General features: G+C 39.1%; 1 protein-coding gene across 3 annotated transcripts in view; it reads right to left on the bottom strand.

Moving 5' to 3' along the window:
- The window catches only part of gphnb (gephyrin b), a 127,144-nt gene that overhangs the window by 3,804 nt on the left and 109,282 nt on the right, over positions 1-14,058 (bottom strand). For 2 of the 3 annotated variants that reach the window (XM_022213931.2, XM_022213929.2), the window contains 10 exons: positions 11,161-11,253; positions 6,612-6,667; positions 5,866-5,985; positions 5,572-5,630; positions 3,825-3,978; positions 2,746-2,867; positions 2,473-2,560; positions 2,104-2,177; positions 1,778-1,842; positions 1,560-1,663 (listed from right to left, as the gene is read on the bottom strand). In XM_022213931.2, the coding sequence (XP_022069623.1) occupies positions 1,560-1,663; positions 1,778-1,842; positions 2,104-2,177; positions 2,473-2,560; positions 2,746-2,867; positions 3,825-3,978; positions 5,572-5,630; positions 5,866-5,985; positions 6,612-6,667; positions 11,161-11,253 (935 nt within the window). Of the gene's footprint in view, positions 1-1,559; positions 1,664-1,774; positions 1,843-2,103; positions 2,178-2,472; positions 2,561-2,745; positions 2,868-3,824; positions 3,979-5,571; positions 5,631-5,865; positions 5,986-6,611; positions 6,668-11,160; positions 11,254-14,058 lie in introns of all 3 variants that reach the window. The other variant, XM_022213928.2, reaches the window with a different exon arrangement.

Raw genomic sequence — 14,058 nt, forward strand, 5'->3', positions numbered from 1 at the left:
CTGATTTCAGTTAAATCAGAGTGAAGCTTCTCCTCTGCTGGGAATTTTGTGACCAAAATCCAGTCAATACAAGGGGATAAGGCTTTGAACGACCTTGTATTCATCGAGAACTACTTCCAGGTAAGGTACAACAAGACAAAGAAGAACTAGGTAAAATCTTTGCACCATCGTGCTTCACAGGCAGTATAGTAGATGTGACAATGTAACAAAATAGACCAAAAGACATGTTTTACTGAAGTTCTAACTTTTCCTAAAGTGCCTGCATTTCCACTGTTGTCCGTTGTGTAACTTGTGTTCTACAAATACCAAATAAAGATAAGTTTGAAAAAAAAAGATCTCTATGAGTACTTGTTCGTTGGTCTTTCTCTTATTATTCTTTACCACTCCATGAAGGCCACGTGCGCAGCCGACTCCAAAATTCATGCTATTTTCCAACATATTCTATGCTGTAATGAAATTTGAGAAATTCCCGGTTCCCTGTTATAGGCTAGAATTTTTCCCGCTTCCCAGTTCTCAAAAACCAGAAATATATTAAACCCTAATCATAATATATTATGTATGAGATTCAATGCATTGAAAAAAATCCACTAATATACTTGCATAATTGGGTAAAAAGCGGTCTTATCATTTAAACTCTTCTTAAGACATTTTTAAAGTTATACACAACAGAACAAAATAAAGTCAGTCAAAATCTTTTAAAGTTTGCTGGTGAAAAGTAAAGCTTTTCCAGAATAATTTTTGACCTGGGTCTAATGCTATCTGCTTAGAGTTTGTCTGGCTACGTCAGTGTTTTCAGGCCATCAGTCATAACTCCAAGTGGCAGCAATACATTAAGCAGCAGCAAGTTGATTTAAAATTGCTTTATACCAGCAAATGATGTAACCTTGGATCCTGGATAGCACCCATAATGCCAGGGGACCATATCTCTTGCTTGATGATGCTAGTTGGGGACAGCCGCATCTTCTCAGTGTGTATGATGATATTATAATTTTTCTCACTTTACACTTATGAATATTCATGACCTGAGAGCAGGCCTTCAGGTCAGTGTGGGCCATGATTGGTTCCTCTGCCAAGTCAGAGCAAAACATTGTGGTCATAAATATGTATCAAGCAGATGATGAAAATAGTATTAAATCATGAATTAAGATGCAATAGACTGCAATGATACACCCAGGAAATGAAGAATATAATCGTAAGTATTCCAAGGTTTTGCATTTACTCTCTGCTGCAGTTTCATCTATACTCCAATGTTGACATTTTGGAAGACTAGTTCCAAAATGAGAAAGAGAGAGAGAGAGAGAGAGAGAGAGAGAGAGAGAGAGAGAGAGAGAGAGAGAGAGAGAGAGAGAGAGATCCACCCTTCCCAAGATTAAGTCCAGTACGACTACGAAGAAACCTGTTTATCACAACAGCAATGACTGTGAATCATCTAACTTCGGAGGAGACTTTAAGCCTAATCAAAACCACAAAACAAACACTTTTTGTACTTCAAAAGGTGAATAATTTTGTGTGGCTTAACCAGAAAGTCAGGAACCCTGGTTGAGCCCTGTGCATCCTACCCTCGCTTTGATGATAGTGGGCCTAGGGTCCAAAATGCCCTGCATCTTCCTCAAGGCAGGGATGACAAAAAGATTACAGGTGACAACAGCTGACACAGGGTTTCCTAGGACAGACGGACAGACAGACAGGGGAGAGCAAAGCACAGTAGAAATACATGAGTAACATCTCTGCGTTTACAGCAGTGTGAATCACTCTTTCTCTCAACTTCACACACTACCTGGGAGGGCAAAGATTAATTTGCGAGCACCATCTATGTCCAAGGTGGCAAATGTTGTTGGGAGACTGAAAAAGAAAAAGAACACATGCTGAGTTCAACATTTCAAATAAAGATTCATAGAAATAAAATCAATCAATCAATCAATCAATCAATCAATCAATCTATCTATCTATCTATCTATCTATCTATCTATCTATCTATCTATCTATCTATCTATCTATCTATCTATCTATCTATCTATCCATCCATCCATCCATCCATCCATCCATCCAGTCATAGAGGACTAAATTTGTTAATGTAAGAAAGACGCAATTTTCTTTTCTTACCCTGGTTTCATGAAAACACGACCAAAATGGATCTGAGCATGAAGATCAATATCTAGCACCTGCTTAAGGTAGTCCTAAAAAAGACGAGAAATAAAAAAAAGAAATTACAAACCCAAAAAGAATCCTGACATAAGATCTTAATGTAACTGACTCTTGTTGTACTTTAAGAATATTACCATTACCAATGAAAAGTTCAAGTATTTAAAAAAAATCAAGTCATAGTCTCAAAAATACAAGACCTCCAACCACCTATAAAAATATCTGTGACATTTCTCTTAATATAAGTTCGGTCACCCTCCCTCCATCTGCCACAAGGTGTCAGTGAAACCCAGTGCCATTACTGGATGTTTGCATGATCTGCCTCTCTACCTTCTCTCCCATGGACACTCCTCCTGAGGTGATGATGACATCAGCACGGCTGATGCCTTCATTCAGAGCATTTAGAAGGTCATCAGGGCTGCAGGGCAAAGAGAAACATGTACACATATTTACCACCAACTCACAGAAGAGGAAGCAATGTCAGGAAAAGAAAAATTGAGAGTTAGTTTTAATATGAGAGAATATAATAAGATGATTAACGCTATACTGGGAGTGCAAAAGTGTCGAAAGAAGGTCTGGTAGAGACTAAATATATAAGTGTACTTGTCTCCCACGATGCCAAGATTGATAGTGGGGTAGCCATGTTCCTGGATAGTGGCCAGTAGGGTGGAGCGATTGCTATCCCTGATCTTTCCAGGATGGAGGTCATCTTCTGGATTCAGCAGCTACCGCAACACAGAGAAATGAGATGTTAGAAACACTTATTAATTCAACAGCCATCTTTCAAGTCAACCACATCCAGTGTGACAATTATTAAAAAAAATATTCTTTGCATCTCTTTGGTTGGCAACAAAGTGAGTAAAGAAATAATTATTCAGCTAGAAGACAAGATGAATTTTAATCCTTGCTGGCAAATATAAAGAATCTGAAATTTGATTAGTAGACTTCAACAGGAAGTTCCAAAAACATCCATTAAAAAAAGTCACTGTCTGAAGTTTTAAATTAACAACTTCCATTTGTTGTGGCTTATTCAATCTTGTGGGAAAGCACACCATGTAGTTCCAGTTCCAAAGAACAGCTCTGCCAAGGCTTTCTAATTTTTATTTTTATGTCTATAAAATGTCGCATTAATGTGAAAGAATATACCAAAAATACAGAGTAAAATTTACCAAAATTGTTGTAAAGTGTCCTTAATGATGAGTAGAAAATGGAAATGTATCAGATTCTTTATTTCATCAGATGATCAGATCAGAAAGCAGATGAGGGCAAGATGTCCCCAAATAGGTAACTACGTAGGTTTTATATGTCAGTCACTAGAAGCTGATTTGTGCAGTATATACTTTTAACCAGGTGTAAAGTGGCATTGCCAAGAGTCTGCCAGCAGTCTCCATGAGGGATATACACCTCATGAAACTTAAAGTGTATATCAGTCACATAGAAAATGCACAAATGTGACAACATTGTTTTAAAGAAACCACCTGGTCAGCGACAATGACATTCTTTAAAACCGAAAGTTCTGGTTTCTGCAGCCAAAGCAAACAATGCTGATTGTTCATAAATAAAAATGAGGTATGTATTCAAGCACCTTTTTCAGCTAGGGCTGAACCGTTTGGTTAATCAGTATGGTGTGACTCATGGGCATAAGTCAAAAAAATGAAAATAATTACTTTTGTAACCTTTACCTCATTTCCCGTGGACATGACAGCCACCACAGGGAATTTCTGAACCTCCACTTCGGTGACTCCAACGGTCGCCAGGAGACCAATTTCAGATGGGCCCATATGGGTGCCCTTTGCCAGTACACACTCCCCACGCTTGATGTCATGACCGATAGGTCTGTAGAGAGATGAGCGCACTGCATTAAAAACCTGTAAAATCCTGAATGCAATTGTTGCATTGTATTTACACTACCAGTCAGTAGTTTGGGACCACCCAGGCAATTTCATGTTTGCCATGAAAACTGACTAATTTATTCATGTGCTAACATGAATAAAAGGGTTTTCTAATCATCAATTAGCCTTTCAACACCATTAGCTAACACATTGTAGCATTAGAACACAGGAGTGATGGTTGCTGGAAATGTTCCTCTGTACCCCTATGTAGATATTCCATTAAAAATCAGCTGTTTGCAGCTAAAATAGTCATTTACCACATTAACAATGACTGTAGATTGCATTTCTGATTCATTTAATGTTATCTTCAATGAAAAAAAATGCTTTTATTTCGAAAATAAGGACATTTCTAAGTGACCCCAATGTTTAGAACACCAATGTACAATATTAACCAAATCATGTCCCCAAAGTGAGCCATATTAAAGCTGCTGTCCGGAGTTTGAATCGCAGCGTCTCCCAAAACACTGTTGGTCCCTCCCTCCCTCTGATTTCGCCCCTTTATTTGTGCACGCGCGCAGTACCTGAGAGGGGTGCCCGGAGTGCTGCAGCATCTCGCCTGTTTTGCTGTTTTCCACTCTTCTACATTTAGTACATTTAGTAAATAATAAAGGAATTACGTTAGAATGCTGTATTGAGTCTAACTTGTCCTAATACCAAAATAACATGAATCTGCTAGGACGAACGAGTAAAGTTTCAATATGTGATTACACTCGTGTATCCCTCTCGATGACGTTGTTTATCAAACTTAGTGCATTTACGCGTGTATATGTGTTACATTGTTTATTTATTTCTATCTAGAGTTCAGAATTGCATGACTCCTCTGACGAAGAGTATGTCCCAGACGCCCCAACATCTTCCTCCAGAGGTCGGGCATCTAAACGAAGCCGTCAGGCGGGCTATGGAGGCCGTGGTCGGGGAGCGACGCGAGCACCCCGAGCCAAAAAACGTCCTGCAGTCTCTTGGCCTGACAAGCCGTGGGATTGGTAACTTTTCTGGAAGTTGCTGAGCCCCGATGCTCTCTCCTCCACAAGCAAAACAAATGTGCGCACAGTTGCGTAGTGCGTAGCTCGCCCACCTCTGCATGGGCTTGCTTGTTGTGCGCGTAACTGTTGATTGACAGCATGACAAAGCTGAAGCTCGAACTTGATTGGTCGGCAGCGACCGGCGCTTTTTGGAATAACATGGGGGTCTATGAGAGGAAGGCGGAGCTCATGAATAAATTTTCATATCGCGTCATACTAACTTTATATTATAGTATCGAACTAGACTAACACATTTAAGCTTTGTTAAAAAATGTTACATAAATTGAAAACAAACGGAAACTCCGGACAGCAGCTTTAACATGCTAACATATAATGTATGTGAAGCATTTGTTTTCCTTCTATCACAATCAGTATTTCATTGATTCGACAAGGCAAACCAATAAGTGAAGGAGTTAACCTGAGGAGCACTATCAACAAGGACCACATTTACAGTATTCCAGAAATACAGTGATTAGGACGTTGCAAAATAACCACATATACAGTAGTACACTGACCTGATGTCCTGCCCTGGGCGAGCCTGTACTAGGATTCGTACCTCCAGCTCCTCTGTGCCCTAAAAGATGGAACCCCCCCCGGAACAAAACAGCCGTCAGATCCATCACAGGAAACAGATACAGTTTCCTATCAGGCATGTGTAACTGTACTCGACCAAGATGCTTTCTGTATTCTGTTCATTTCTCAGCTTAAGCCAATCTCAGTGATTCCAACCTTACTGATTCCACAGCATGCTTCTGTTTGGGTAAAGTTAAGACTTGCTGTCATTATTTTGGCTAAAATGCCAGACTTACATCTTCAGACTCACGGAGGAGCTCAGTATCTTCCACTTGGACCACAGCGTCTGCCCCGCATGGTATAGGGGCACCCGTTGTTACCCTCATCACCTGACCAGGCATCACTGTGTGGGTGGGCTGCACATATGCAGAAAGAACAAATATGAGTAAAAAAAATGCAATTTCAAATAAGGATGACACATGACACAATTTCGCACTACCAAAAAGTGTAATTTGTAATTGGCTCACTTCACATTTTGATTTAATTATCAATATATGGTAAAATGTGCAAAGCGTTGACTGAGCATTACCATTGAAAAAACGATCAATTGCTGACAACTGTAACCACTTAAAGATTTGCTACCAAAGTGTTAAACAAAATATTCTCAGAAGTGATGAAAACTTTGAGCAATATGATCAAAGAAATGAAAGTTAAACACACTTAAAAATACATGGGTATTTAAACATGTGGAATGCATGTGAGATGTCCAAGTAGTCAGTGAATAACTGTAGCCTGTTCCTGTCTCACAAGTCTAATGTGTTTGTAGTTTGAAAACACTTTAACTTTTAGGCACTTCTTTAGTGAAGACGGTTACTCATCACATACGAATGTACAATTACAATTGGTCAAGGTATGAGATAACAGACAAAAGTGACGTAATTCATTTTTTACATCCAGGTTGTATGGTTGTGTATGAGTATGTGACGGGCTCTTTAAGAGTGAGACACAGAAGGCAAGTGTAAATATCAATATGGGTACAGACCTGCTCTCCAGCTTGGGACTCTCCAATGATAAAGCGGTCGCCTGGGCCATCAGCCGCTGAAATAAATAAAATATTTGATAGAATTACATGTGTGCAGCAAAAAGTATGTGAAAGAAAGAAAGAGAGAGAGAGAGAAACTTTGATGTTTGATGTCCTATTATTAAAAATCTATAATACAGACAGTATTTTAAGCATTCCCTTAGAAACCCCCCCCCGTAAATGTTCTTATGATACCTCGTGTTGCAACATAATGGGGCGCATGTGAACCATGTGGTACCATGTAGAGCACACTACTGTTCAAAACTTTGGGGACACTTAGAAATGTCCTCATTTTTGAAAGAAACACAGTCTTTTCCATGTAGATAACATAAAATGAATCAAAAATACAGTCTAGACATTGCTAATGTGATAAATGACTATTCTAGCTGGAAATGACTGATTTTTAATGGAATATCTCCATAGGGATACAGAGGAACATTTCCAGCAACCATCAGTCCTGTGTTCTAATGCTACATTGTGTTAGCTAATGGTGCTGAAAGGCTAACTGATGATTAGAAAACCCTTGTGCAATTATGTTAGCACATGAATTAAAGTGTGAGTTTTCATGGAAAGCATGTATTTGTCTGGGGGGATATTTTTTTCCACATGTTGCATAATGTGGTACCATGTCACAAATACTACACACTTTGTAAGATTCTTCATAAACTCTTAGAGCAAGTCCAGTAATGAGTGGACTATTTCTCCAACTCATAGGTAGGAGAAGGAAACGTACCTGAAGGAGGACTGAAGTTTGCATTCACCCATGTGAGGCCCATACACGTATTTATGTGGAACCCATGCACATATACTTAGGATTACATGTGGAACCTGTGGCACTTCAATATAAATTGATGATGAAACACAGAGGTCCCTTCCCACTTTGCCACAAGGCATCTCCCTGTTTCCTGCAGCGGCCTGCAGTTGTAGTGGGTTGTGTGTTCTCTTTTCTTTTGCCTAAGCCATGGGCAGTGTTGCCTTAGTGGGCAATGCTTGAGGCTGCATATCAGAAATTCAGGGTCAAGTCTCAGTACTGCCAAACTTAACCCTATATGTAGAGTGTTTCTTGTGTGAAAAGTACGTTTCACGTGTTTTCCCAAATTGATTGTAACATGTTTTCAAATAGGGACTGCACAGTGGATAGGTGGTTAGCACTTTTGCCTTGCAGCTAGAAGATCCCCGGTTCGTGTCCCCTGTATGGTGTTTGCATGTCCTCCCTGTGCATGCGTGGGTTTTCTCTAGATACTCTGGCTTCCTCCCATAGTCCAAAAATATGTTCAGGTAACTCTAAATTGTCCGTAGGTGTGAATATGAGTGTGATTGCATGTATATGTAATCCTGTGATAAACTGGTGACCTGTCCAAGGTGTCCCCTGTGTTCACCTTAAGTCAGCAGGGATAGACTCCAACACCCCCATGACCCTAATGAGGCTTAAGCGGTGTATGGATAATGGATGGATGTTTTCAAATATTGAATTCTACATTGATTTTTCTGAAAGGAACAGCAAATTTTACCAGTTTAATTGTAAATCATATGGTCAGACTTTTTTTTTCACTGGTGTGACATTTTTAAAATCGTGCCCTCCATTCTAAAATGTACACAGACCAATTATTTCAATATTGCCAAAGTATCTGACTTGAACAAATACAAAAATACTATGCTACACACCAAACACACAAACCAAAGAGTAAGACTCTTCACATAATACGCTGTGTGTAATATTGTTGATTATTGGCTTCATCCCCAATCAAAGTCTAGGAACTAAAATCTGTAAAAACTGCACATACACATGCATGTCTCAACAGGCACCAGGCCCTCAGAACAAATGATATTATGCAGCAAGATCTGTGGTTTTCTGTTTCTCCTACTCCATCAGAAGGAGCTAACAACAGATGTTACATGCAGAAGTTTTTTAGCTGCCTGAAGCCAACAAGCTGTCACCATGCTCTCCAGGTTAACGGTTCTCTCAGCGCTCTCCAGGACTCCCAGCCATTGAATTACAGAGAAGAGAACTCAACCAACTTCACTTGGATTTCACTTGGAAACCCACTCTGACAAGTTATCAAAGCATTAAGTATTAAAAGGTTTGAAACCCATATCTTTGAACAAAGGAAAACCATCAATAGGTTAACCTGGTAGGTAAGAAGGACAGCTCACTTTATGTCCCGCACTGCAAAGCCTCAAAGTTCTTTGAGTTCACAGTGGCAGATGAAGTCTCCATCAAAAACTAGTTTCAGACTCCTGATCTACTAAACTGGGGTGTATCACTGAAAACAGTATAACTATACTATAAAATACTTCTGCTATTTGTTGAGTGGCTGGGAAAAAATGCAGCAATAGCCAATCAAAAACAAGAGACAAAGCAAAGTTGGTATACAGCATCGCCAAACTTCAAAAATACCAGTTGTACGAGACCAAGGAATATATTCCTATGAGCTTCCATTTGCAAATCTAGGCATTACTGGATCCACAAACTCTGAGGAAATACGTACATTTCAGAGTTAGCAGTGGAAAATATCTGCCTATGCAACATAATCATTAGACTGGCATTATCAATGTAACACTGATAAAGGTTAGATTATTGCAATGGTGTCTTTACAGGTCTTAACAAGAAATCAGTCAATCAGCTGCAGTAGATCCAGAACGCTGCTGCCAGAGTCCTAACTAACACCAGGAAACTGGACTGTATGACACTGGCCCTCAAATCACTACAAGAGTTCTACACTACACGAGTTCAAAATGTCACTCCTGGTCTCCAAAGCATTGAATGGTCTTGAACCAAAATACATCCTAGACTTGTTAGCTCCACATGAAGCATCCAGAGCCCTCAGGTCATCAGGGACACGCTGACTGTGTGTTCCCAGAATCAGAACCAAAAATAGTGAAGCAGCCTTCAGCTGTTATGGTCCTCACCTGTGGAGCAAGCTTCTTGAACACCTGAGGTCTGCTCAAAATGTCGGCTCTTTTAAATCAAGCCTGAAAACTGTATTGTTCACTGCAGCTTTCTCTTAGCCACGCAATCTATTTTCTTGTATATTAATGCACTTTTATGATCTTAATCAGAGACTCAGAATCAGAGAGCTTTATTGTCATTGCACACTTTCATATACAGCGAAATACGTATGAGCCGCCCTGCCAATGGCAGCTCAGGCGGCTGCGCTGTGCAGCGCGCCGCCTGTGTCTACTTTCATGTTTTATTTCTATGATTTTAATGTATGATATTAATGTCTACTGTTGAATCATTTTTCTGGATGTATTTCTTTGCCATTGTAAAATACCTTGCATTGCCTTGTGTATGAATTGTGCTATACAAATAAATTTGCCTTGCATTGCCTAACACGTAAGGCATATTGGGGCATTTTTTTAAACCAGTTGCCCCAGTTTAAATCAGTTTGATGAGAAGGTTAAGGTTTTTATGTAATCATTTATTTTATGTTTTGAAATATCTTCTTCCATCTCATCCAGTTAATCAGTATTTCATCTGTTTGCTTTTCTGTTTTTAATACAATACAGTTAATCAGCATTTTGTGCCACATCAGATGTATGGACCATATCTCATATGCTGTTCTCTTAGCTTTAAACAGGTCATTTCCAAGGCATTACTCTGCCAAGGAGCAAAGATATGTGACGATCGGTTTGTCTGTTCGTTTGTCTGTTAGCAACATTACTCAAAAACGGATCAACGGATTTGATTGAAATTTTCAGGGAAGGTCAGAAATGACACAAGGACTAAATGATTAGATTTTGGCAGTGATACGAAGTCTGAATAGTCTGGCTCCATGATTTTTAAGAAAGATTTCTGTATCATTGATAGTGGCATGGCATCACTGCAACTATAACAACAAGTGAACACTACGTCAACTACCTGCTAACAATCACATGACTGCGGACCTTACTACAAATCAACTGTTGCGGACTTATTGGGACTTATCCATCGGAAATGACAGAACAACTGAGCAGCCTTTTTGGAGTACTGTACTCTCTGAGTGCTTTTCTAGTTTAGTTCTGTAGCTGCTACATCTGACGGAGTCTTTGTAGTTTTCATTTAATAAACACTTGCTCACTCATAGTCAAGCAAAGCTCAAATTTATGAACAGCTGGTGCAACCAGCTGCAAAGTCTCCAGTGTTCCATAACTGTGCCTCAAGATAAAAACACAATGAAAGCACTGAAACATAAACACTAATGGATTAAACATTGTCTTGTCTGCTTAAGTTGGTGGTATCAACAAATGCATCACATGCATGCAACATCAGCTACAATGCATACTGTTTCTAATGTGCGAAAAATCTACATTGTACGCTGCTTAGTTAAAAATGTACATCACTGGCTGATGCTTACACTGACTTGCATGATCAGCCTGCTCCCTTTGCTGTTATGTACATGTCTACACCATTTTAGAAATGATTTCTATTAAAATGATCTAAGAAAGAAAATTATTTAAATATGGTAACAAAAACAATGAGAGAAGAGGAAGATATTTTACATTATCTGTCATCATTTATGGTGCTCACCTCTGACAGCATAACCATCCTTGACAGAGGCAGGGAAGGGTGGCAGGTTGTCTTTGGCATAAACGTCCTGAGCCAGGACTCGACCCATCCCATCTGTGGGAAAAGAGGAAGAACACTGGTATGAGGAAAAGGGAAAAAGCTGGGTAGAAGGTGGTGGAGGGAGAGAGTGACAGCTAGAGAGAGAACGAGAGACAGAGGCAAAGAGGGTGAGACAGTTCATCTGATTCAGATGAAGACACAGAGAGACATATCTGCCAGAGGTGTGTATATGTGTGTGCATTTTAAAGAGAGACAGGATATGACACCACACATCAGGATCTCTCTGTGTGACTCATCACTTGACCAGTATACATGAACAAACGCACACGCACACACACACACACACACACACACACACACACACACACACACACACACACGCACGCACGCACGCACGCACGCACGCACGCACACACACACACACACACACACACACACACACACACACACACTAATTTATATATAGGAACATATAGGAAGAGGAGGCCAGCCAGTATCTCTGTTGAACTTTTTTTTTTTATCACTTCCACTGTCCAGACAACTTCAAAGTCAACAGCATTCCATTTGAGGTAATTTGGTGTATTTTTAAAACTGCTTCTTCTTTCACGTTGACATTTACATTTCTACCTAAAACCATATGTCGAAACTGAGCTGTGAATTAAAAATAGAGTAGAGGGTATGTCTTGCTGTAGCACTAAAGTGTGAGTTGGACAAGATGCTTTCAAAACATCTCAGTATGTCTAGATTTGGAAAGGGTCACATAATGGTGATCGAAGGAAAGGAAGTAGAGGGCACACTGACCTCACCCACCCAAACAATGCCGTAAACAAAGGAATTGTCAGAATGCTTTTGAAAAGACGTGCACAGCTTGGTAAATATGAAGCTACAGCAAGCAGGGATGTATAAACAGTGGGATAAACAACTTAGCGTTCGACATAGTATTTTGTATAGATTAAACAAAAAAAAATAGAAGTCACTAGTTAGCTTTAGAGGTGTTTCTAGAAAGGTTATTTCACTTTTGGATACTGTAGGCTATCTGTGTCCCCTTGTTTCCAGGCTTTGTGCCAAGCTATATTGCTGGTAGTTGTTCATATTTAGGATTTAAACAGGACACAAGTATTATACATAAAATGTACAGTATATACATACACTACCATTCAAAGTTTGGGGTCACTCAGTCAGCTACATGTGTGCCATGAAAAGTCACTTTTATTCACGTGCTAACATAATTGCACAAGGGTTATCTAATCATCAATTAGCCTTTCAGCACCATTAGCTAACACAATGTAGCATTAGCACACAGGAGTGATGGTTGCTGGAAATGTTCCTCTGTACCCCTACGTAGATATACTTATCTTTGTTGTTGTAAGAGTTAAGGGACCAAAAGAAAAGGTATTTTGTTCAGTATATATTTTTAAAATTAATCAACTGTTGAATTCATTATCAGAGTTTTTTTCTGCCAAATATTGGAATCAGCATCGGCTTCAAAAAATCCATATCGGTCAGGCCCTACTTAACAGCATGCTGGCCCTCTTGGTGGAAAATTTGAATACAAAAAAAACCCAAGACGGAACAGTCGACTGACATCCAGTAATATGCACACTCTGCAGGAAGGAGTTTTCTTTTCACCAAAGCACTTCCAGCTTAAAGCACCACATTAACGCAAAGCGTGGTTCATGTTAGTGGGGGATTCTAACAAGAACCTTTAAAGGTGTTTAATAAGAACCTTAAGTGCATATACATTCTCTTCTTTCTTGAGTCTGTTTGCGCATGCAAATTGAAACGCGATAAATATAGATTAAAAATGAAGGATATTTAATCACGATTAATAGAAATAAACAGCAACCCTGTGATTAACCTAATTAAAAATTTTAATGTTTTGACAGCACTAGTACTATTACATTGTTGGCTGCTGGTATTGGATTTTCAAAGGAGTTTTTTAATGCTAAGCCATTAATGTAATAACCAACCAATAACCTAATGACTTATTACATTATTGGCAAAATGTTACTACTTTATTGGCTCAAAAACTTTATTACAGTACTGGCAAGTTATTACATTATTTGCTTTATTACATTTAAAATGGCCAAAATGATTACGTTACTGACAACTATTACATTATTGGTTGTTAGAGACCCCAAACTTTTGAACAGTAATTTATATAATATATACAATGATGTATCTTTTTGTCTATTTCTCAGTGAGAGAGAGAGAGTCAGCATGATAAATCATTCCTTACAAATGGTTTGTCTATTCATCTAAGTATTTAACTGTCAAGAATGTAGTAGGAATATAAATGTTTACCCACAATAAGGAAAATTAGAAATAAAAAAAAAACAGTAATGTAATATAATGTTCTGGAATATGTGTTGTACACCACTATGACAATAAAATGAGAGACATATCCTAATATTTCCACACTCACAATATGCAAAAACACAGCATGTGATGGTGTCCAGCTCATTTCCTAACGTCAGCACTTGCCTTTATTTGAGAGGTGTCCCTATGAGGAAGTATCTCATGTCATCCAATCTAATCTGTTAAACAAATTCCACAGTTTGTTTAGGTGGGGGGAAAAATCCTGTTTTGCAGATATTATATTTGTATTTCCAATGTGCAGCTGGCAGCGTAACCTCATAGTCTCAAGCACTGAAAGTACTGTTGTTTTGTTCCTTTTTAAAACAAAGTATTGACCCTGTGCACTTTAACCAAACACACTCACTAAACACGTGCAGACTGCTCTACATCCACCGGGGGAGCTGCTCCAGGTGTTGTCTGTCAAAATATTCCATCTCTAAAATCCCCTCTTCCTCTCTTCCTTACCCCACTGCCCTCCTCCCAGCTGTGCTCTTTCGGATC

Source organism: Acanthochromis polyacanthus, chromosome 16 (assembly GCF_021347895.1).
Source record: "Acanthochromis polyacanthus isolate Apoly-LR-REF ecotype Palm Island chromosome 16, KAUST_Apoly_ChrSc, whole genome shotgun sequence".
NCBI classification, from domain to species: Eukaryota; Metazoa; Chordata; class Actinopteri; family Pomacentridae; genus Acanthochromis; species Acanthochromis polyacanthus.